The sequence below is a fragment of the Taeniopygia guttata genome, chromosome 15 (assembly GCF_048771995.1).
Source record: "Taeniopygia guttata chromosome 15, bTaeGut7.mat, whole genome shotgun sequence".
Lineage (NCBI taxonomy): Eukaryota > Metazoa > Chordata > Aves > Passeriformes > Estrildidae > Taeniopygia > Taeniopygia guttata.
The window spans coordinates 3,815,677-3,840,948 of NC_133040.1; the positions used below are offsets into that span (position 1 = coordinate 3,815,677).

At 39.4% G+C, this 25,272-nt stretch overlaps 1 protein-coding gene across 9 annotated transcripts in view; it reads left to right on the plus strand.

Moving 5' to 3' along the window:
- Window positions 1-25,272, plus strand: part of CIT (citron rho-interacting serine/threonine kinase) — a 68,684-nt gene that overhangs the window by 30,793 nt on the left and 12,619 nt on the right. For 5 of the 9 annotated variants that reach the window (XM_072936032.1, XM_032751254.3, XM_030285370.4 and 2 more), the window contains 18 exons: window positions 2,521-2,616; window positions 4,316-4,432; window positions 4,875-4,984; window positions 7,561-7,735; window positions 9,014-9,211; window positions 11,389-11,442; window positions 18,751-18,948; window positions 19,403-19,596; window positions 20,100-20,235; window positions 20,636-20,740; window positions 21,955-22,095; window positions 22,272-22,379; window positions 23,064-23,226; window positions 23,473-23,637; window positions 23,734-23,871; window positions 24,099-24,279; window positions 24,509-24,600; window positions 24,892-24,996. In XM_072936032.1, the coding sequence (XP_072792133.1) occupies window positions 2,521-2,616; window positions 4,316-4,432; window positions 4,875-4,984; window positions 7,561-7,735; window positions 9,014-9,211; window positions 11,389-11,442; window positions 18,751-18,948; window positions 19,403-19,596; window positions 20,100-20,235; window positions 20,636-20,740; window positions 21,955-22,095; window positions 22,272-22,379; window positions 23,064-23,226; window positions 23,473-23,637; window positions 23,734-23,871; window positions 24,099-24,279; window positions 24,509-24,600; window positions 24,892-24,996 (2,476 nt within the window). The remainder of the gene's footprint in view (window positions 1-2,520; window positions 2,617-4,315; window positions 4,433-4,874; window positions 4,985-7,560; window positions 7,736-9,013; window positions 9,212-11,388; window positions 11,443-18,750; window positions 18,949-19,402; window positions 19,597-20,099; window positions 20,236-20,635; window positions 20,741-21,954; window positions 22,096-22,271; window positions 22,380-23,063; window positions 23,227-23,472; window positions 23,638-23,733; window positions 23,872-24,098; window positions 24,280-24,508; window positions 24,601-24,891; window positions 24,997-25,272) is intronic. The other 4 variants (XM_030285372.4, XM_030285373.4, XM_072936031.1 and 1 more) reach the window with 3 other exon arrangements.

Below are 25,272 nucleotides of genomic sequence, written 5' to 3' on the forward strand. Positions count from 1 at the left end.
TCTTTTTAAGTAAATTGCAGAGGAATTTAGAGGTCAGATCTATTAGAAGTGCTTACATTTTGAAGCAGAGAGAAATTCGTCATCCAAACTGTTTATCTCCAAAGATATTTGTTAGGAAGACATTTGCACCCACATAACTACTCTGTTGGCAGTTTCTTGTTTCTTTTCTGGTTAAAACTATTAAGGCAAGTTAGTATGTCAGTCTCTAGTGAATCTAGCAGAGAAAGTTTGCTTCCCTGGGACAGAAAACATAATTTAATACTGGAGTCATTAAATTTATTTTGCCTTCCTCATGAATTTTCTCTGTGTGTTGCCAATAAGACAAGGAAAAAAAGGATTACATTTTACTGGTAGTAATCACAAGCTGAGACACACCTGAGGAAGGCCAAATGGAAATGTAAAAATAAACATATTTGGAGTCAACAGATGACCCAGGCTTGTTCTGGGTGTATAGACTTCAGCATCAGTATGCTGAGCACTGTCAAGAAAAGGTAGAATCAGTTCTTAGTAGTGCTGTTCCTTTCAAATTGTTTTGATTGCAGGCGTGCATGGTAAGTGGGAGACTATGGTTGTGCTGGGCAGAGAGCCAACTTTATGTTTAGAAATAGTGTAAAACTTTGAATTGTTTCATAAGCCTCTTGTGTATATTTGGGGATTGTTCCTTGGTTTGGATTGTGTTCTCTGTGGAGGAGAAAGTGGAAGGGAAGGCAGAAATATCAACTAATTATTTTACACCATGGGATGTGTTTAGCTCTTCTTATAGATAGTTTCCATGGAGTCCTAACAGAATGTTGGAGAGGTACAAAACTATTTTATAAAAAAAGTCACACAGGCATTGAAGAAGTAATCCTACAGAGTCTTTCCTAGTCCCTTGCAACTGATCTGGAAGCACAGGGTACTGGTATTCTTTTTTCTTCCACTCCTACTCTGTACCTTTCCTCAAGTTGTCTCTTCAAATGTTTTTGACTTTTCTTGCTATAGAGAGGTAAGAAGGCAGCTAAAGATAGAGAATTGCATAGAATAAGGTGGAAATTGTTGAATAAAGGCATGATTTTCATGTACACTCATGTAGCAGTACTTGAGAAGTACCTGCTCATTTGTCTGTAAGGAGCTGATGAAGAAGTAAGAAACAAGTTAGAGAAGATACTTCTGCCTGCCTGAAAGTGCAGATCATTGCTGTGATGCCAATAATAAAGTCAGTGCTACATAGAGAATACTGAGTGAGAGCAGGAATGGTAGGAGATTACCTTTTTAAGCCCACACTGGCTGTTAAGTGCCACTGCAGGAACTGGTGAAGCTCCTGCTACAATATGAGCAGTCTGATGCTGGGAGCTTTGAAGCTGCTGCTGATCTGGTTGTCTGATTCTCTGCCAGGACCTGAAACGTGTGGGTTTCTGGGGGAGGTGAGTTGTCCCTCTTGTTGCTGGGAGACATATTTCAATTGCAAAAAGCAGCAATCTCCATTCCATGCAGGAGTGTCAGGGACTAGGCACTGTTGATGACCTACTTTTGGTGAACCTCCTCTTTGAGTCTCACTTCTGGAAAAGGAGGTCTATTGCAATTACTGGAGCAAAAAAGCCTTCAAGATGAGGAAGATCAGGAAAAAGCATATCAAAATACTATGTAAAGTACTAAAACACACAGAAATATCAGGACATTTTCCTGTGCTGTGCAGTAATGAGGGCAGACAGGAGGTCCAGATGCGCCTCAGCACCTGAACTTGTCTATGCAAGAGTTAGCCCAGCGGTAGTGAATGACAGACCTGGATCTGCTCTGTTCTAAGGGAATTGTTGGAATGACAAATATGACAATACATGAGCATAAAGTTATAAGCTAGGCTCTTGAGAAGTGTCCTTTTGAAAGGTGATTACAGATAGACCCCAAATAATATAGTCAGACTGTAGAAAAAGCTGATTTCTGAAATACAAATTATTTAAGTCCTTGCTGTATGTGGCTGAAATTATCTGATGTGAAATAAAGAGGCTAGAAAGATTCTAATATGTTCCACCACATATATTGCATCCTGCACTTTTCATTTTTGAAGCCATTTATAAATAGCATTTCTGACAACATTTGTCCAAGGAATACAGCAAAGTAAATGCTATTCCCCCTCTGAATGCAGAATGAAAAGCACAGACAGCAGTACCCCGTTATTGAGGTCTGCTGTAAGAAAACAAGTGAGAGACCTTGTTAAAAATAGATCTGAACTTCCTGTGATGCCACTGCAGCTATGAAATGTTTATAACTATGTTTTCACCAAATGTCCTTGGCCTATCTTTGGGTATATTTTACTGGGAGATGGAGATTCTTACCATGGAAGTAGAAATCCTTGTCCTTAGCAGTCTTCCCACTCTGCAGTAGATGGGTCAGCAGCAATATGCAAACTTTAAGTTGATCATGTTCAGGTCTCATAATGCCTTTTTTTTTACCAGTGGGAATGAATGTTTGGTACCTGTGTAACACGTACTCACAGCACCTACCATTTCCTTGTGTCTGAATATGCTTTTTTGCTGCTTTTAGGAGCTGGAGGAAAAGCACCGTGAGGCTCAGATTGCAGCACAACATCTGGAGTTGCAGTTGAAACAGAAGGAACAATTCTATGAGGAGAAACTCAAAGTAAAAATATCTTATCTTCCTACAAGCTTTTGTGGGTAGAATGAGTTCAGGGAAAAACAGTTGCATTTAGGCTCTGATTGCTTTGTCTTGTGAGTTGCCTTCTCATTGCCATTGCTGCAATGTTAAGGGAGCTTAGTGGAACCTAAATCAGTTTTCTCCTATTTTTTTCTGCCATTGTACCTTATCTATCTGTGGCACTGGATTAGGAGAGGTAGCATTTGAAGCCAGAACTACAGGAAGGCATTTGTTGATTGTAATTTGACTTTTGATGACTAAATAATACTTAGTTAATGCTGTTGGATCTCACACCCTGAAGAAGCTTTCAGTTCTCACTGATTTTCTATGAGTGTTCACTCAGCCTACCTGCAAGTTTTAAATGGAGCAAATAGTAGATAATTTCTGAAATTCCATCTTGGAGCTGGAACATCTGCCAAAAAGCCACAGAAACCACCCACTTTGTTTTTGTCTTTTCAAGGGTAGTATTAACAAACAGTTAGAAATAGACACCATCTAAAATTAGGAAAAACAAGCTGGCAAATAGGAGTATGTGCACTGGCTAAGGATTTTTCTAAAGAGCTTGCAATATGACAGCCAGTAAATGCATTTTGTAAGAATCTTCCATAAGAACAAATTATTCTCAGTAGAAACAGTCTTTATCTTGTACATTTATCTAATACTTTAATTCTACATTTTTGCTGAAATATGAGGATGTAGTATTTAAGAGCAGAGAAGAAATTTCTTGGGAGAAATATGAAGGAAGAAACAAGTAAGATTTGCTGGCAGACTATGTGGTTATCAGTAATGAGAGGAGAGTGATAGAAAGCAGGAAGATCAGATGTAAATGTTGAGAAATAGGTGGTGATATAAAAACTGAAGAAGAGGATAAGCATTGGAAAAAATAAAGAGTGAACTGGTGTATTATGGGGCCCTATGATGTAGGGTTTAATAGGAGAAATCAGGAAGCCAGATGAAAGAGGTGCAAAGGGATTAAAAAAGGTCATGGAGTTTTTATAACTGGAAAAGTAAAAACTATCCTGTGGTGTCCAGAATTTGTGCCTTTGATAAATTTTTCTTTGAAGGAAGAGACCTTCATTTTAACAACTGATTTATAAGTCTGGTCATACATACACAACATGCATTTCTAGAAACATGTAGCAATTCATTACTTTATTTCTGTTCCCAATGACAACTATTTGTGCCACAAAAAGAAGTTTTTTACTTTACTGTTAGATTTTCTTCTCTGTATGGAAGAATTTGTGTGATCTCAGTTGCCTTCTCACCCATACCTGTGGAACTCTCAAATTATTTGTGAGCCATGTTGGTAGGGCAGCCAAAGAATGGGCACTTTCCTATTTCTTCTGCTGTACATATTGGGGTAGAGAGGCTTTTCTGTGTTTCTGTTGCATTAGGCTGGAACAATTATTGAACACAGTTCATATGACTCAAAATAATAAATAAAATACCTACAGTATCTCCATATCTCTATAAAATATTATTGTTAAATTCAGTCTTCTAAGATAACTGAGACAGTGCTCTTCTTGCTCTTCCATGGATTTGATGCAATTGCATCATGGATTTAATTTTGCTTGAGATATGACCAATTGCTTACCAAAAAAATCTATATTGATGATTTTCTTTTTGCTTGCCCTTTGCCCAGTGAAACAGATATAATTTAGACAAAAGAAATGTCTTCATTTAGGTGTTGGAAAATCAGATGAAGAAGGATCTTGCAGATAAGGAAGCACTTGAGAATATGCTTAGAAGACATGAAGAAGAAGCACGTGAGAAGTGCAAAGTTCTGGCTGAACAGAAGGCGGTATGTGGTGTTGATCTGGAAATCAAAGCTGTTTGAAGAGTAGCTTTCTAAAGCTGATTTCAAGCAAGATAATCTTGTTTGAGGTTCTGTAGTGCTGCTGAGCTGCTTTGAAGGAAATTCATTGATTAATATGAATTTTAAGAGACATGTTTCTTTTAAATTCAGAGTATCTTCAAGAATATTTCCTTTATAAAAAGCCATGCAGCTTGCTGTGTGCCCCTTGTTTTGTGCCTTGATAATGCTTGCTTTTTCCTAACATTAAAGCAGTAGCAAGCAGCTGCAAATAGCTCCAGTAATTGCATTTGTGTTGCTCATTTTGGCCATTTGATCAGCTTTTTTTTAGTTTGATTTTGTTGCTGGAAAAAGTTCAGAGTTTTGTATAAACTTTATTTTTGTAACCGCTGGCATTGTGCAGTCTCAAAGGCTCACTGCTGTGTTTCAGATGATCAATGCAATGGATTCGAAGATCAGGTCACTGGAGCAGAGAATTGTGGAATTGTCTGAGGCCAACAAACTGGCAGCAAATAGCAGCCTCTTTACCCAGAGGAACATGTAAGTGTGGCAGCTGCTGTCACTGCTTAACAGGTCTCAGGAAGTTGACCTTAAACTCTTTTCCTATTGATATGATTCTCTAATTCACCATGTAAAAAAGTGGCTCTTTTTTGCAGGCCTACTCTGCTCCCTGCTTGTTTTTCACTGATAGCCTTTCAAAAATATGCATCATTCTTCAAATAGTTGGGGCTCACTGTGTATTTTGTGTTTTCTCAAACATGACTGGGAAAATTGGTTTGTATTACAGTGTTTACTTTGGAGCATTTCCTAAGGCAGGTGATTTGTGTAGGTTTGCCAAATATATTAAATGAATACTAATAATTTAATATCTAAAATACCTCTGGAGAAGCATACATTCCTTCTTTAAACATAAACATTGCTAATAGATTTATATTTTACTCAGTTCCCATGACACATGATTTCGAAAACATTTAACACCCTTCACTCACAAACTTTCCATCATGCCTTGATGGGTGAGAAGACAAGGAAGAACACTAGAGTTTTAAGCCAAGAATTTCTCTGCATGTTTTTGAATTCTTCTATTTCAGATCCTTTGTCTGCCCAAAGTTTATTATTTTTCTTTAGATTTTAGCTGAGATTCCTTATCCTTACAATGTTGTTTTTCCTTCATAAATGACTTAGAGGTGTTCTACTTCAAGTGTAGGAAAAGCATGGGTTATTTGATACATCCTGCAGAGACTGATTTGCAAAACAGTATTTGCCCTTAGTGAGTTCAGAGATTCACCAGCTTGGTTTGCACAAAGGTTTCAGTGTCCATTAGCTGCTGGATCCAACATCAAGCACTGCCTTTGTGGGAAGTACTTGGATAGATTTGCCTCTAATATTGAATAGAATCAGACAAGGATGAGTTTTGGCAAAGACTTGCTTTGGTTTTGTTCCATTTTTGTGGTCATTATGCCTCCAGATATGTAATGGCTCCAATTTTCATTGCATTTCAAATATCTTGCAAGTTATTTTAGCCTGAGCAGCCAAAAATATTCACAGAAATAACTGAGGAACTTAATTGTGTTGCCTAATGTTCCAGATGATCTCCAGTTAATCACCCAGGGAGTTTGTTGAGGCAGCAAAAGCCATAACTTACCTTCAGTCTAAAATAAAACAGAAATGTCTTGAGGTGGAGCTGGGAAGTGTATGGAAGATTGAGTGTCTCAGTCATGGGTGCTGAACTGAGTATAAGGACTTAAAGCATCCTCTGGGAGCCCTGTCCTTGACTAGAAAGCCATAAAAACAAGAAAAACACATACAAATGTTTTAATATACAATTTAAAGTAGATTATTGAGAGACATTTGTCAAATTATGAACTTAGCAGGATTGGTAGGAGATAGTACAGAATTAGCAACATTGTGAGAGAAAATTGCTTAATTATGCATGCAGATAGTTAATGAATTTGTGCTTATTTTGTGAATTGAGCTGTTGAAAATGTATAAATTGTTGTTGGACTGCATTTTGAATCCACAAAAGCTGCAGCTAATCTGAGCGTGCATCAAGAGGAGAGCTAGTGATTAAACTCTTCAGAGGAGAGGGGAGCTCTGCAAGCTTTTGTTCCAGCAGTATCTGAGGAAACCAATGATTATCAGGTTCCTGAGAAGATAGCCCAGTAAACAGCAGGAAATGAAATAACACCATTTGACAGTTCTGGCTGACAGTAATCTGTAGAGGTAAATTAAAAAAACAGAGAGGGTGAAGGGGTGGTTTTGCTTGCAATGCACAGAAATGTGAGTCAGAAGACTTAAGTTCTATTTTTAGTTTTGTTAAGTCTTCCTATTTGATCCTGGGCAACACACATAATTTCTCTGGGATAGGATTAATAACAGCTTATCTCACAGTGAACTTCTTAAAATATTAATTCATTAATATATGTAGAGCTTTGTGAGGCTTCTAAGGAGAAACACTCTATGAGGCAGAATTTTCCAATGCATGATAACACAATTCCAGGAACTGTAAATAGTGCAGAAAGACCCTTTTTTTGGGAGAGTGTCCATTTCTAATTATAATAATTAATCATTGCCAGCTCTCAAAATTCTTATGAGAAGAATAGTAATTATTTTTGTTCAGTTTGTGGGTTAAGACTTTGATCAGAGACAGCAAAGCTTCACTTCAGTGTAGGTCAAGTTCTATGTCCATTACAACTTTGAAAAGCCCCAGCAAAACAACCCTCAACACACTACCCCCAATCCTAAAGCACGGGGTTCCTCTTATCTCATGGAAATACACTCTGAGAAAGCAACTCTCAGAATTTATTTTTCCTCTATAGAAAAACATGTGACAAGGGATTGATGAAATTAGAATAATTAATTTTATCTTGGATAGCATTATAGATTACCCTCTGCAAGATTCGTTTGTCTGTGCAACTGGCAAATATGGAACTTTAGTGCTGTGGGCAAATGCTGATGAATACACTAGTAATTTTTATTTTTAGCTTGGATGTAGAATTTAAGCCATTAACTTAACTGTTCTATTTCACAGGAGACTTGTGTTTTCCTTACTTGACCTCAGTGGAAGGACATATGTTAAGGGCATTTTGAGTTTGTCACTCGTGCATTTCTCCTACCAGGAAAGCCCAAGAGGAGATGATTTCAGAGCTCAGGCAACAGAAGTTCTACTTGGAAACACAAGCTGGAAAGTTGGAGGCCCAGAATCGAAAATTAGAAGAACAATTGGAAAAGATGAGTCACCAAGATCACACTGACAAGAACCGCCTGCTGGAGTTGGAGACACGGCTGAGAGAGGTGAAAACATGGCTCTGATCCTCTCAGCAAACTTTCCTAAGTGTACCCCATTTTGTGAATACAGTGAGAACTAGAATTAACTTCTTGTAGTGGTATTTGAAAGTATGTTAGTAATTTTTTTTTAAAAAAGCTCATTAAAAGCTTCATAAATGGAAATATTAAGGACTCATTATCCTGAATCTGAGCTTTTAGATCATCTTGCTTTTTCAGAATTCTATTTCTGTGTTTGTGTGTACAATACCCTTATAATATTATCTGGGTAGAGAGTAACAGCTCAGCAATGTACAGTGACCAGACAGATAACCTGTAGCCTTAGAGTCTACAGCTTCGAAAGCAAAAGACACAGCAGAATTTCTGTAAGAAAAAAGGAAGCTGCTGCTTTATGCACCATTTTCAGAGTTTTCTGGAAAGAAAACCTTACAGTAACATGGAAATATACTCTTTTAAAGATCTGTGAGTTGTGCTTCAGTTTTAATTTTGTATTAACTAATTCGGTTCTACAAATTCCTATCCAGTCTCAGTCCACTAATTTTCAGCTGTGGCTGAAATCTTGCCTTCAGCTAAGGTTGTTGAGCAACCAACCTGTCCTACTTTGGCCAGAAGCTGACTGAGACCAGTGTCAGGTTTCTGACAGCCTTGTCACACATCTCAAGCACAACAGACAGATTCCCTTGGGATAGCAGGGAGCCTGAAAAAGGTGCTAAGGTTTGGAATTGATTCTGAACACTGAGATATGTTTTAGTTGTTTATTTCTTATCCATGGAGTGACATATTTATCCCTATGTATGCTGCAAGAAAACCTTCATCAGAAGCCATTCAGGTAAACCCAGAGCCAGACGAGCTTGTGGGTTTCTATAAAAGGAATCTGAAGGGGAGATGAAGCATGGAAGTTGATTGCAAAATGTATGTAATGTATGCCCAGAGATTCCCAAATAAAGATCCTTAGAGACTCTTGGCTTCAGTGAAGAAAGAGAAAGTTCATCACAAACTACTTCAACATTTTATAGAGTTTGATATGTTTGAGTTACAGCTGGAACTATTCTTGTGCCCTTGTTGTTTCAAAATGCCAGGTTGTTTTTTTCCAAGAAAACCAGTAGATTTTAGAGAGTAGACAAAGCTGTGTCCTTGATTTCTCATTCCCTTAAGCAGCCTGTCAGGATGTGATTTTGGGAATAGACAAGGCAATAGTATCTTAAAGTGGGTTCTGAAACAAGACTCCATTGCCTGTCATGTCTTTGTTAGTAACTCACATTTGGGTACCACTTTGTCTTTCTTCAGGTTAGCCTTGAGCATGAAGAACAAAAGCTGGAGCTCAAGAGGCAGCTGACAGAGCTGCAGCTGACCCTGCAGGAGAGGGAATCCCAGATCACGGGGCTGCAGGCTGCACGGACAGCCCTGGAGAACCAGCTCCGCGAGGCCAAGACTGAGCTGGAGGAGACCACGGCTGAGGCAGAGGAGGAGATTCAAGCCCTCACGGTGAGCCCTGGAACTTGTCCTGTTAGCTGCAGATACACACTAGAATTATGTAGGTGCATGTTTCATAAAGAGGTTAAAAGGAATTTATATTATCTAATTTTTAATTTTAACAAATGGGTATGAATTGTGTCTTGTGTTGATAGAGGCATAAATGGCTAAAATGTCAGATTTTACCTTTAACCATTTGAATACTTCCTAGTAATGGTTCATTGCTGCCTAAACTGACTGATAGCTTGTAGGAGCATTATTGCTTTTGTTTTGAGGTGAAAATTGCATCTGAAATTGGTATTGTTAGGAGTTTGCCTCTGTGATTTACTTATTTAAATAATAGCTCATGAGTTTGTACGTACTTGATGGTCATAAATGTTTTGATGATTTTTTTTCTCCTATCAGTTACCCTGCTTTGAGGATACTTATTCAGGGAAAAAAAAACACCTCACCAAATTCCTAGGGAGAGTGTTCTAACACATAATTTTATTTCAATGCTTGTTTCATTAAATATTGTCATGTGTGTCTTGCAGTCTGGTGAGGTGTGTGAGTGATAGAAAGGAAAACAAAGTTCAAGTCCTGTCGCCCTCTTCCACCCCAACCCCTGTAAATGGAGTTCTAGATTATATGCTGCTGGTTGCTGTCTCTTGAGCTCAAAAGGATGCTTCAAACTGATTCTAAGAAATATTCCCTTCACAAAAGATTCCCAGGGTTGTGGGTAGAGCGTTTGACCTGCTACCAGCTAACCTCCCCTTGAGCAACAGCCTTTAATGACCTTCAAATCCTGTGATTTGGAAGCGTTGAAAATGTGCATTATTGTGCTCCAGCGGCATTTAATCAAAGAACTGTTCTGAATATTGCTGCCATTGCTGGTTTTTGGGAGGGGAGGGGGGCTAAGCTGGCGCGGGCACTGGTATTATGCTGATGCTTTGGGTAGATGAATGGCAGAACCATTCCCTCAGTTCTGAAGTGAGCACAGACTGGGCAAGTGCAGCAACAGCGTTGAGGCCTAAGAATAACTGAATAGAAATGGCATTGGGTTCTTTTTGCTCAGAACTGAGGCAGTCCCTTCCCAGCTGAAAGCTTTGCATAACAGCCACTATCACTGCCAGGGGGCTGGCAATGTGCTTGGGATCCTTACCCAGCAGTGAAACGGATGAATATTCATGACCTGTGTTCACTCAGTTATTGCTCCAGTTAATGGGGCAAACTGGTAGTGCTGGACCAGCTGCTGTTAGACAGTCCAGCCAAACAGGCTTAGGACTATTCCTGTCATGGAGTTTTTTACATACTTTTATTTCTCACATTGCCTGTTGTGGTAAGATAGCTTTTAAGCTCTCATATTTGACTTCTGCTGAACGTTTTTGGTTTTTTTTTCCTGTTTAGTCTCTTGGCTCTAAGGAAAATGTTCTGAATGAAGAAAGGTGGCTGGATGTGCTTGAGCAGTAACCTTTCGTTTGTTAAGTTTTCAGATAGCACATGACATTAGACACTTGTTAAATCACTTTGAATTTTGAGAGAGGCCACGAGGCTGAAACAAGAACTTTTTGCTTTGTCATGCTGTGCTTGTAAATTAGGGGATAAAATGGTGCATGCAATACTGCATTCTTTAAAATGAGTGCTTGAACTTTTCTGTACTTTAGATGCTGTCCTCCAAAGAATTGATTATTTTGTTTTATAACTGCTTTTTAGAGAGGCTTGGGCTTAAATGTGACTTTATGGTAGGATTCAGGTAGATTGGCAGAGCTGTTTGGGGTAGCTTGCATTATACATTACTACAGTTTTTCTTTGCAAGCATTAAATTGTGTGCAGTGTTTATTTTCTATGAAACACCAATCGGGATATGGAAGTAAAACCAACTCAAATTAAAATGTCAAGAATGTAAAAACTTAACATGAGATCAACAAGTCTTCTGGTGACCATTTCAGATGGAACCTGTTATGTAATTCCATTCTTGAGCTTGTACATTTTCCTAAAGCACTTCAGAGTTGGGAGCAGAAGTGTATTTTGATTAAGTAGGATGGGACTTTTGCTAATCAGTTCTTTGCCACTCCAAAGTGCTTTCATAGCCTGCAGCATCTGCCTTCCAAACTTTGCTTGCTGGTAGGCTGTTCTGCAGTTTGTTTAGCAACAGCATTCTTGAATTCTAATGTATGAAAAATTGATGATTAACTTCTTACCTCCTTTAGGCACATAGAGATGAAATCCAGCGTAAATTTGAAGCCCTTCGTAATAGCTGCACAGTGAGTATTAAATACAGATCATTGAATTATTTTGAAATTAAGGATAATGAAACAAACAATTTCCTCATTTAATCCTTGATGACACTAGTTCCTAATGTGGACTTCTGGCTTCAAGGTGCTAGTAGGAGCTGGATGGATTGGATTGGATTTCTTTTAGGTTTCAGGTAAACCTCAATTTTGAGGTTTTAGATCATGAAATTATCACTGTTCTTCTTTTTGGAGAAGAAAGTAAATTAAAATATCTCATTGCAGTGCAGCTAGTAAGAATGGTGTAGCAGCTGCAAAAAATGACTGTAGGTGAAGATCTTTTCTGCTCACAAGAAGAAAAGATCTACCTGTCCAAATTCTGAGCTGCATTGTAGATATAGGCCTGAGTGGTGTTTTAAGGAGGATTTTAACAGTTTGAAGAGACAAGAAATGTTAAGGTTCCAAATAATACTTTGACATACAGCAGAGAGAACTCCAGGATCTGAATTTTCACCTTCTGTTGCCTGAGATCTTTGACATGTTTTCAGATTCATTTCATCAGTCCAGGACAGATGTCCAAGGGCTTTGTCTATCTGCAGGGATTCTTGAAGTTTAACACTATCTTCACACTTGTTCGTGGTAGTTGATGGAGAGTATCTGCCTTCCAATGACATGAATTACACAAGTGTTGAATAAGGACCACAGTCCTCTGGGTCAGCAGTGATTGTAAATTATTCTGGGCCTTTTCTCTCTACTCTACACTGTAAGCAGGGCTTAATTGCTGGGGCTTTTTATCTTGATTGTTTTCCTGCTTCCAGTGATTTCTTCAAATGTAATATTTCATGCTGTAGGAGTAAGTCTCTAATGTGTAAGTTTTCATCTTTTAAAATATGTTTTCAGCATGACAGTCTTTCCATTTTCCTCACTTGCTCTTTAGCACTAAGCAAGGAGGTTCTTCTGGACATGGAATATCTAGGTAGGAAAAAGTGAGGAAGTACAGCTTTCCAAAGTGTTTTAACCTCTGTCTAAAAGAAATCCTACACAAGAAACTTCACTTTCTCTTTCCTTCCTCATTTCTTAGATTGACTGTCTAGCTCCTATATGGCATCATAGATCTTACATCCAGAGCTATCTTCTGTTGCTCTGGATCTTGCCTTTCATTTGGAGTGACAGCTTTTTGTGAAAACACTTTTGTGATCTCCGTGCAGGGAAAAACCAGGTGTGGAAACTCTATGGCTTCTGTTCACTGCAGGGTCAGCTCTCTTGCAGAACTGTAACTCATTATCCAGTGACACTTCAGCTCGGAGTGTAGGGTACAAGCTCCAGCAGTGAAGAATGACACATAACATTTCCAGAATGTCAAGAGCTTCAAAGGACTTCTAAAAGTGTTTTACACTGTAAGGTCCTTCAGTGGGATAAGTGGGATCAGACATCCTCATCAATAAGAAATTAATTAACTAGTTCCTAAATGAATAATACATGCCCATGGTACATTCTCTTTGCAGCCCAGGAGAATGCATGTATAATTTAGTTGACCATGGACAGATAATTTCATGTTGTGTGTTATGACTGCTCCTAGTTGTCCATCCTGCCTGAGGAATGAGGAAATCAGGGCAATCTTCTATTGCCAGTGAGTGTCAAGAAATGTTAATTATACTGCTTTCACCAGATGTCTCAAACTTGTTTGTGTCTGATGGTAGCAGTATGATGCAGGCTGTGCTTTTAGGTGACCATGTGACTCCACTTGAAGGTGATTAGAATTTATACTCCTTTTAAAATCCAACAACACTTCAAGGGAATAATTGTAATATGCTGCTACTTATATAGCCTGATAAAGGATGGATTTATTCTTCCAGGAAGTTCTCAAGAGAGATCCATTTTAAGCTGACACAAACTCCTTGAACTAGTCTGGCAAACTTTGGTAGGGAATTACTTTTTATGTGATCTTATTGAGAAGCCCCAAACAGCATAAGAATTACAAAAATAAGATTAGGCAGGAAACGAAAAATGAACAAATTGAATTACTTCAGTACTTTTGCAGTCTTTAAAAGATAAATAAAAATACTTAATCTACTTTTATTGGTATTGTTCCTGTTTCTCCAGCTTCACAAAGGTCACAGCTTCTGATTGTAGGGAAGGCTGTGTCTGCTTTCCTTGTATCCACATTGCACACTCGTTCTTCCTTCTGCTGAGGTCTCTGACCAAGGAGGCATTTTTAGGTTCTCCTTTTTCATGCTTTGGCACTCACTTGAGCAAGAAATAATAGGAAATGTAATTACAACAAAAATTGTAACTTGTGCTACCTGCTGAACACACACATGTGCTAGTGGGCACACACAATCATATCTTATCACAACCTCCTCACAATGACAGCTTATCCAGCAAATCTGTTGAGGGAGAAGAACTAGATCCCTATCTTTATTCTATGAAATAAATGGCCCATTTGAGTGTTAAAAGTATTTTCCAGGCAATCAAAGCAAGATCTAGAAATAAAAGGCATTCTTAAATAGGAAAATTTACACTTTTGTTTCCTGATATCTCTGAATTATGGCTTGCTCTGAGATCACCAACATGTTTAAAGTTAAAAATACAACGAAGTTATTTAGATAATAATTGAATTGTTTACAAAAGGAAACTTCTAGTAAGTAGGCAGTAAAGTATTTAAATATTTAGCATGAAATAGTCCTATAAAAGCCTTACATTCAGCTTAGTAAGATACCAGAGAATCACCATCTGAATCATCTGGGTTTTTCAGGTACAGGCTGTTGCTTTTAATCTAGGAATGAGTAGCATTTCTTACTCCTAATTGGATATTGTATTTCCATTTATTCAAGTTTTCCCCAATAAAACAAGGTTTATCTTCTTCCCTTCTTGAGTTTCTTTTGTCATCATCTTGTGTTCCAGTCTTAAACATTAACAGGCTTGATTTGCACTTGTGCAAGAGCTTGGATACTGAGGCATTAAATCTGCAAGCACAATAGACAGGTATAATTTAAGCTATGTGAATTCCTGCTGAATTCATTCTAAGTTCCCGATTCCACATTTGCTTCACGAGTTGAAATAAGTTGTGTTCTTGTGAGCTTCCAAAATAATACTCAGAGATGTTACTTTGATGCTAAATTGTCTTTCAGAGTAAAGGAATGTTGCCCACTGTGACAAGGCTAATACCCAGGCAAAAACTTTTATATGGCTTTGTTAAATTTTTTTAAAGTAAATTTCCTGTTGGGTGGAAGGGGTTATCCTTGATTCCCATTTCACAGAAAATATTATGGCAGATACCAGTTACTGGCAGAAATGGAGTTTTGAAGTTTTTGTAGCCTGACAAAATCAGAGACTTCTAAGGTGTTGCTGTGAGAGGTTAATGAGACCTTCATTGTAGATAACATCATCATTTGAGGAAGAGGCTCCTGTTTGGGAGAGGCAGCTCAGCTCCTGGGACCTAGGACAGGAACACAGGGACTGGGTGTTTTAATCCTAATTTGCTGTGGGAAGGAGAGGAATGCAGTCTGGGCACTGTCCAATGGGCAGCATCCCTCAAGATAAACCATGAAGAGTTTTTGGAGACTGAGATCCATGTTTAAAGTGCGTTTCAAGGCACAGATGTTGTTTGACTACAGAGAGGGGAGGAAAATGAAGGATTAATTGTCAGGTATTGATGGAACAGGCAGAAATACAATCTGTCTGCAGCCCTGTTTGAGAGCCTGAGCTTCCCAGTGTTGGGATTTCTCTGCCTGAAAAGCTTTGTCTCAGAGAGTAGGCAAAGACAAAAGGAGTTGATGTCTGCTCTCACTTCCTGCTCACAATAATTTGGGGCTGAGAGATAGCTTCTTCTTGTTTCCTATTTACTTTTGACAGGTAGCTTTCTGGTAAAGATTAGTGGGGATGGGGAGGAGTGGAAATGGACAGAGCAACACTATTAGTCTGGAATTACATTAAACTCCAAATAAGACACTGCTGATAGCATCCCAAAACAGTTTCCCTTGCTGTGTCCTAGCATTTTTTTGTGTGTTTGTTGATGGCATCTGAGAACTGAAACACCTTTAATGAAGGAATAGGGTATGGGGAAGTTTGCAAGCTGCAGTTACTAAAATATCAATAAAACTCCTTATTTTTCTCCTTTTCCTCATTATTGTGCCCGGGGTTTTGCTATGTGGAGCATATGCATTAAGTTTAGTACATTTTATCTGGTATGCAAACCAAATCATCATGGACTGTTTGTTGCGCTGATATTTGATTTAATCCATGGCTGGAGAGGTTTGTAGGACCAGGGGTAATAGCTGTGAATCTGCACAGCCTCACTAGAGGAATACTTTGCTTTCCTCAGGTTATTCAGTGGGGAGGGAATTATGCTGGATATGGCCCCTTCTGCTGAAGAGCTGCTATGCTATGCTATTTAAAAATGAGATGCAATCCTCTCCATCAGGATAAAGATAAGATGTGTGCTTAGATGTGGTGTGCAGTGAACAATCTATGTAGTTAGATGATATCTCTGGTTTAGGGATTAGTTGTGATGAAGATGTGCATAAATAGTGGAGAAAATTCCTGTTGCTCAGTGAGTGGTGATGCAGTGGCACAGATACAGTGGCTGTCTAGAATTGCTTTTCCAAGGTTTCAAGTGTTTTGTAAATTTATAAACTTAAAATGTGAAGATTTTTCTAATTATATAATGGGTTTCTAAAGGTTATAATAGCATTTTCTTACTGACTTTCCTTTAATATACTTCACATTTACCTCAGAATAGCTCAGGGTTGGTTGGTTTGTTTGGGGCTTTTTGTTTTTTTTTTTGCCTGGGGATTTCCTTAACTGCAAAGAAAAATATCTAAAGCTATTAACACTTTCCAGGTACAGGATTCTGGTATAGGTTGTATGTATGCCCAAGCCAATATTTCCAGTTAAATGTGGGGGTTTTTTGATCTGTGTTTTCTTTTTTGATGATCCTCAAGACAAAGGCAAGCATTTATATCACACTACAGCCCATTTTCCTGTGTCAGCATTACCCATTACTCTTTAGGCTTTGTAGTGTTAATAAGCTCTCTAATCCTGTTGGGTTATGCATAGCTGTAGATAGCTATTGGATGTGTTAAAAAACATCTCCTTTCCTCATGAAAAATAGAAGATTGTGCCAAGAGGAACAAATTTTCTCTTGTTAAAAAAAATCTATCTATCTAGACTACATTATCTAGGTTATAACATAGTTGGAATTCAAGTCAAGGTGTTTTGGAATTATCAGTAAATACACTGTTAGAAGAAGGAAAGATATCATGTCACATCTTCTGGAACCCTTCTTTGTTAACTGCTTCATTATTTGTCTGAAGTTTTCCAGAAATATCCTACTAGATAAAATGTAGCAGTGAAATATAATATGATCTAGTTTAATTTTAGTTTCATTCAGGGAAAGAAGTCAAAATCTCAGAACCTAGAATAAAAGAAAATGGGAGCCTAACTTCCAGCCCTTAAGGAATAAAATCAGCTTGAAATACAGCCAGTTTTAATAATTAATTAAGTAGTTGGACATATTAACTGCATATTTTTTGTTTCCCTCATCTTGGTTTTCTTGTATTTCAAAACTAGCTTAATATTTTGAATAGAAATTACGTGTACTAGTATATAAAATAGACGTAGAAGAAACCATGAATGTATAAAATATATCTTGAAACTGCCTAGATATATAGTGTAGTTAAACATGAAATTAATACAAATGGAAGAAAAAGTGAGTTTCTGATCTGGCAGTTAGTAGAGATCTCAGCTGTTGTAAGAGCAGTAGGTAAAACATTGTGAAAACAAATGTTCTTTTGCTCCTTTTTGCTTGTATAAACAAATCTAAGTTCTTATTTCTGTAGCAGTATAGGCACTAACATGTCCTTACCACACAGGCTGCCCCCTCTGAAAGCTTGGTGCAAACAATGCAGGGGAAAAGGTGGATTTTTGAATGGGGCAGTGAGAAACAAACACATGACCAGATTTCTTCAGAAATGTTGTGTTTTGAAGTGTGAATCATCTTGATTTGACCCTGAACATATGGGTGGCAGGAACTCCTCTTCACCCAGCAGGGAGTAATGGCTGTTGGACTTTTTCTGCTCACAGTTTAGAAACCAAATACTGTTAATTTAGGTCTAGGAGAGGCATGGTAAAAGGCTGCCAAAATATGCATTACAGATTCTTCAAAAAGAAGTGGTTGTCATCTTTCCAGAGAGCTGAGAAGAGCTGTGTGCTCTATCCTCTACTGCTTTAGATATTTAAGTCCTTGGCTTGTGTAGGAAATTGGAACATTTACATTTCAATGTGTGGCAAACTGTGCTCTGAGATTTTATTTTTTTCCCATTTAATGAAGTATCTTATTCACTTTTCTTTGACATCCAGGCGAAAGAGCCTCTAGAACATATTTTTAAGAGTTGAATGTGAATTGTATAGAGTTTACCAGTTTCTGAAATTCTTTTTATTAGGCTGATTTCAAGATTACTGAGGTTTCTTTCTCTTCTGTTGTGGTGATGTTGGTTTTGAGTTAGGAGAAGGTACAAATTCATCCACCCAGTGTTCAGGCCTTTCATTCATAAAACCAACTGTGAAATTGGCCCACTGCTTATATTTGTCTTTCAGTTGGAGGGGACTGTGGTTGAAAGCTTTTAGTTAATGAAGACTGAACAAATGGATGCTTCCACTTTGGCAAAGGCCCTGTTGAGATTTTGCTTGTCACTGATTTTCCATATTGTGTTACCACACTGATTTCTTCCCTCCTGTGTACCCAGCTGCCATCCATAATGCTGTTACTGTGATAGAATGTATTTCTTAACATTTTCTGCCTTTTCTGGTAATACCCAGTGTTACAAATAATAATATAAGCAAGTCCCAGGGATATCCATCAGGTTGCACTGCCTCCACTGCACCTCTTGGTCTGTTTTCTTCACTTCCACACTTTGAAAGCCTTTCTGAGAGTGCTTAGCCTCATTGCACTTTGGGGAGACTGAGTCAAAAAAGGTCACTGCAAGTCAGCAGCAGAACTGAGAATCCAGCCAGAACTCCTGGCTCCCAATCCAGTGCTTTAACTATGACAGGTCTCTCAAATAATAAATTACATTGCAGCATATTTGTGCTCTGAACCAGATTTAAAAAAAAAAAGCTATTTTCTCTAAGACACAAAACTCTACTCCTAATCCAAGTACATTACAATGCAAAAATATATATGACTATAATGCTGCCCTTTTTTTTTTTAATTAGAAAAAATTTAAAAGCTTGTCAATAAATAATTCTGTGTGAATTGATTAATCTCTCCAGTTATACAGAAGAAGGATGGATGATTTCAAAAACCTGTTCTTACTCACATGTAATTTATTTTTCTTTTAGGTGATTTCAGATTTGGAAGAGCAGCTGAACCAGCTCACTGAAGACAATGCAGAGCTGAACAACCAGAATTTCTTCCTATCCAAACAACTCGACGAGGCCTCAGGGGCCAACGACGAGGTTGTGCAGCTGCGGAGTGAAGTCGATCATCTCCGCCGAGAGATCACTGAGAGGGAGATGCAGCTGACCAGCCAGAAACAAGTAAGTCTCTCTAAGTCTGGGTCAGGAGCTCTTGGTGGGAGCTGGCAAAAATTCCTTTTACATCTGGAAAGCCATACGAAGCAATGATGCTTCCTGGGGCAGTGGCATTTAAGCCTTCCTTCCAGGGCAGTTGAGTGAATGGAAATTTTATGTATTTCCCATCGTGTTTTTACACAATTTTATTTAGCAATCCTGTGCTCTGAAGGCATTGTCATTTAGAATTACTCATTTTAATTTTGTGGCCCTGGAAATCTCAAAATGTTCATAATGAGATCGACCTGACATTATCAGGGATCACAAGTGAATGTACAGGAGCCTTGAAATAAATGGGCTGTGATTTCCCAGCTCCTGCTTGCTGACGATTTGCATGTACTGTAATTGAAATGGTAAGGCTGAAGCTGAAAGTGCACGCTTGATGTGGGATGTGAGAATTGATAGGAGGATTTATTTTTAGACTATGGAGGCCTTGAAGACAACATGTACGATGCTGGAAGAGCAAGTAATGGACTTGGAGGCCCTGAATGATGAACTCCTGGAGAAAGAGCGCCAGTGGGAAGCGTGGAGAAATGTTCTAGGGGATGAGAAGTCCCAGTTTGAATGTCGAGTTAGAGAGTTGCAGAGGATGCTGGATACTGAGAAACAGAGCAGGTCTCTCTCCCTTCTTTCCCTTTTATTAACTTCTATAAAAATTCTCTATAGAAGCTAGTATAAAAATTATATTTAGCATAGGATATGGGAGTTGGAGCTAAATATAAAATCTTGTGAGGTAGTTCTAAAAATGGTTTTTTAGTTAATAGTCATCACTGATATTGTTCCTTTTGTTTCTTTGCAAGTGAACGATTCAAGGGGAGTGGTATTTATCATAGTAATTTATAAAATGTCTAGATTTATTATCTTCTATTTTATTTTATGGAAAAAATAGTCTTTGCTCCTGACTGTTCCTGTGGGGTCTTGAAATTTTTAAGGCTGTAGTTCTAGCAGGGCAGGAACAGGATTATATAATATAAAAGTGTTGCAGCAAACAGTCTGGCTTTCTAATGTAACATCTTGAATTTGAGACAACCCCTGAAAGAGTTATTGATGCCACTGCCTGCCAGGGAGAGGTCAAGCCTGCAAGGAGTTAGGTAACATTATTTTCCATTTTAATGCAGAGTGAGAGCAGATCAGCGTATTACTGAGTCTCGCCAGGTGGTAGAACTGGCTGTCAAGGAACACAAGGCAGAGATTCTGGCCCTGCAGCAAGCACTCAAGGAACAAAAACTCAAAGCAGAGAGCCTTTCTGATAAAGTAAGTAACTTTCAATCCTAGACTTTCATAATTAGATTAAATACTTTTCCATTATATTACTTTTAGAAATGTGGCCTTGAGCAGCTTTTTTTTCAAGATGTTATAGAGACAAATTAAAAAGACTGGAGGGCATAGAATAGCATTCTATCTTCAAGCCAAAGACCTCAGATTTTCTTTGAAAAAGACTAAAGCAGGCAGCAGCCTATGATGCCTGGAATTAAGTCCTTCAACAATTTGGTATCTGCATTTGAACAAGCCAAAATGTCTTTTGGCTGGCTTTTCCCCAGCAACCAAAGGCTAATTGTATCATTTTTCTTCAGCATGTGCTTGGTGAAGTTGGATTTAAGACTGTGGAACTATATTTATTAGTGTTCAATGTTATTCTGACCCTCTTTCCCAGCTCAATGACCTGGAGAAGAAGCATGCCATGCTGGAGATGAATGCCCGCAGTTTACAGCAGAAGCTTGAGACAGAAAGGGAGCTCAAGCAGAGGCTTCTGGAGGAGGTAACCTTGGAGATTCACGTTAGAACTTCAGAAGGCTCCACATCTTGAGGAGGGGAGGTTGTGTGAATAAGAATTACATATCCATCCTTCTTCTATATAACTGGGGAGATTAATCAAGTTGGGGGAATTGTTTTCACGTAAAAGTTTGCAGAGTGTGTGGCCATGTCATGGAGCAGTAAAAGTGAGCTCCTCCTCAGAGACAGGGGAGATGGCAGCCAAGGGGGACAGCGTGGCAGGCAAGGACAGGACTTTGCAGCCTGCAGGCTCAGACCCACAGCACCTGAACAAGAGGACCAGGGAAGATTTGCTGAAGGTGCCAGTGATCACTATAGAAGCCTCTAGTCATGAGGCACGTCCCAGGTCAGGCCTGCAAGGCCAGGTCTGTGCCCAGGCATAGCTCTGACCAGGCTAAGGGCAAGGGCCATAGATTAAAACCAGCTCTGGAGCCAACATGCTCAGGGTGCACACCTGGAGGCCACAGGTGAGGCTTCTCTCACAGCTCTTTGCATCATTAATTTGTGTCACAGGATTTGGATCTAAGGTCACACACCTGCACCATATCAGGGAATTTAATGCAGGCAACCAGTTCTGGGTGGTGGGGGAAGAGGATCCAGAGGAGGGTTTCAGGGGTGGTTATGGACAATTAGAGCCTTCTGGTGTTCTTGAGGTACTGACAGGTTGCCTACTCCTTTATGCATCACCAGGAAAGATTTCTGACTCTTACTTTGTAACATAGGAGCATTCATGTTTTTCCTAGTCAGGGACCTTCTTGTCAAGAAAGTGTAAATTCTAAAAGAAAGAGGAGTATTTTGTCATGTGCTCTCCTCTGGTGTTAATTGGAGACAAAGATGTAAACAGCTGGCCACTATTTTCCTTATCTCATGTGACTATGACTGTCCTGGCTTATAGTAAAGATTATAGTTTTATTTTTACAAAGTACAGAGGTGGCTTCTGGTGGTTATACAGAGAGCTTGAGAAAATGGTGTTGCTACAGATTAATATAAACACACAGAAATGCTTGTTTAGTCACAATGCATTCTGAAAGGAAAGGAATCTTCTAGAGTATGGTAATTTTCCAGCTTTTGAAGAATTGTGTGTTTATTTATAAGTTCTGCAATGATGATTATTTTACAAGGAGTGATATTTAATAGCTTTTACTTACAAACAAGAAGACAACAGACCCAAAACACTGGCCCTTGTTTTCCTTTCTACAGCAGGCAAAGCTGCAGCAGCAAATGGATCTGCAGAAGAATCACATCTTCCGCCTGACTCAAGGTCTGCAAGAGGCTCTGGACCGAGCAGATCTTCTGAAGACTGAAAGAAGTGACCTGGAATATCAGCTGGAAAACATTCAGGTGAGGGTCAGGAAGCAGGGCAGTGCTCTGCATCATTCGCTGTGAGGCTTTAGGATGTGATTTACAGTTTGTGTGACACTTTCTTGAGGGTATTTTTTAGCTCTGTTTTGCTATCGAGTTGTTTGTTTGTTACTTCTGTTAAGATGAAATTTCTTGCGTCTGTGTGTGATTCACAGGTTCTCTATTCCCATGAAAAAGTGAAAATGGAGGGCACTATTTCTCAGCAAACTAAACTCATTGATTTCCTGCAGGCAAAGATGGACCAACCAGCAAAAAAGAAAAAGGTGGGTGAAAAAGGTTTGAGAGGCATGGAATTAAATGGTTTTGTAATTAGTTACGTGCTGTGTATTCTTAATATTGTTTTATCTTTCTTTGTGTAACAAAATGTTGTCCTCATTTAAGACCATTCTGAGTTGGTGAACACAAACTTTAATAGGCAGAATGTGTTCTTTGTGCCTTTTCTAGTTATTCCTACAACACTTAGGTTACAAACCCAGTATCTACACCTCAATGAGGCTGTAGGAATACAGAATTTTAAGCATGTTTTTTTTAATGCTAAGTATGTATATGTGTATGAATCTATTTTGCATCAAGAGTGGTTGTCCTGTAGTCACAGCATAAGACGGAGCAGTCAGGCAATGTGACTTGTGTCACATCTTTGTCATAAGCTGTTCTGTCATTTTGAATGAAATAATTTAATTTTAACCACGTATTTTGAGATCCTCTGTTTAGATGCTTTTGGAGACTCCAGGTTTGAGTACTAACAGGTAACGTACGTTCCTCTTTAAATTAATCCATATCTTGACATTTTTCTCTCCAGTGCCAGTATGAACTAAAAATCCATCCTTACACATAACAGAATTGCCATTAGGCCCTCTGGCCGGACTGCCACTAGCTAGTGTCACTTTGCCTAGTTCAAGCCATCTCTTGCTAGGAGTTAGGAGTTGTCTGTGTGTTTCTGTTGCTAGGGCCTGTTTAGTCGGCGGAAAGAGGACCCTTCTTTACCCACACAGGTTCCCCTGCAATACAATGAGCTGAAAGTGGCACTGGAGAAGGAGAAGGCTCGTTCTGCTGAGCTGGAGGAGGCTCTACAGAAAACACGCATTGAACTCAGATCTGCTCGTGAAGAAGGTAGGGGTTAACAGAAAAGGTGAATCTGGAAGGAGGCACACACATTTTTGGTTTGAAAACATGCCTTTAATTGTGTGCCACTCTAGCAATAACCTATGTTGTTTAATTATTACCACTGCTATGATGTTACAATAAAGCTACACTCGATTCTGTGGGCTGTAACTGCAGACTGGTCACACAGAGCCCTGCTAGGAACCAGAGTGCCATGTTGGTCACATTAACCAGGGACATTTGTCTTGTCTGTAGCTGCTCATCGGAAAATATCCGACCACCCTCACCCCTCCACCCCGGCCACAGCCAGGCAGCAGATCATCATGTCTGCCATAGTGCGCTCCCCAGAGCACCAGCCCACGCCCATCAGCCTGCTGGCTCCTCCCTCCAGCCGCCGGAAGGAATCCTCCACGCCAGAGGGTAGGCTCCTGCTCAGCTCCTCTTCATCTACCCCTGTCAATGCCATCTCTTTGTTGATTTAGTTTTTACCCTGCTGATGAGTTCTGTCCCTTGCAGAGTACAGCCGGCGCCTGAAGGAGCGAATGCACCACAACATCCCCCATCGCTTCAACGTGGGGCTCAACATGAGGGCCACCAAGTGTGCCGTGTGCCTGGACACTGTGCACTTCGGCAGGCAGGCCTCCAAATGTCTGGGTAAGGGCAAAACACAGCACAGCTCGGGGGGAGGAAAGGCATCAGCCATCTAGAGCAGGGATAGAAACCACAGTGTGAAGACTCTGAAACTAGAGAAAACATCGTGGTTTGGAGTGGAAGGGGAACCTTGGAGAAGTTGGGATTTGTGTGTTAGAAGTTGAGGCAGCTGTGTCATGATTTTTTTTTTTTTGTCATTTAACAGAAGTTTTTCCCTGTCCTCTTGTCAGAATGCCAGGTGATGTGTCACCCAAAATGCTCAACTTGCTTGCCAGCTACTTGTGGGCTGCCAGCAGAATATGCCACACACTTCTCGGAAGCGTTCTGCCGGGATAAGATGAATTCCCCTGGCCTGCAGCTGAAGGAACCAAGCACCAGTCTGCGTCTTGAAGGGTGGATGAAAGTGCCAAGGTATAAACAGCAATCTTGGTCCATGTCAGGTGCTGAAATATTTGGCCTTATATTACTGTGGCTCTTGCAATGAGATAATTGGTACAGGCCCATTACATGGGCATTACAATTACCACCACCATAATTACAATTGTTACCACTGAAATTTCACTTTTATAGGAGTTGCATGTTTGCTTTATATAGAATTCAAGCAGAAAGTCCAACAAGGCTTTGTGCTTATTTTCCTCAGGAATAATAAACGTGGGCAACAGGGCTGGGACAGGAAGTATATTGTCCTGGAAGGAACCAAAGTGCTCATTTATGATGCAGAAGCAAGAGAAGGTAACTTAGAATTTCTAGCAAGAACATATTTTTTAATCTTCAGATATTGTTTGGTGGGTTGAGAGGCTTAAAGATGATTACTGTTCCCTATGGCTGTACCAAATTTAGCTAAAATCTTCAGTGATAAAGCAACATTATTTTTTTCTACACTCTTAGCCAGTTTATGGGCTGGCCTGTCATAATAATCCAGCTGTGAAAACATCCAGTGTGCATCCACTTCCTTTTGCTATCGCAATTATTTTCTTACTACCTGTTTGTCTGTTCCTAATCTGCCTCCCCCTTCTCCTGCAGCTGGACAGAGGCCTCTGGAAGAATTTGAGCTCTGCCTTCCTGATGGTGATGTAACTGTTCATGGAGCTGTAGGAGCTACTGAGCTTACCAATACAGCAAAGACAGGTGAGAATCTTACATAGATGAGGTCAAAAGGATTTCATCTGGCTTGCCATCACTTAGCCTTGTTTGGCTGAACAGAATTTTCTCCCTCGAGCTTTCATTGTGTAACGCTGTAATTTACCTCCATCTGAATCAGGGGAGTAGCTCAGCACTCCAGATCTAGTTACACCCAGGCTGTTGCTTCTGTCGTGGTAGAACTGTGGTTAATATAGTCATCAACCCAAATGGAAGTAAATCTTAAGAGATTTGTAGCATAAACACTCGCTTTATTTAAATTTC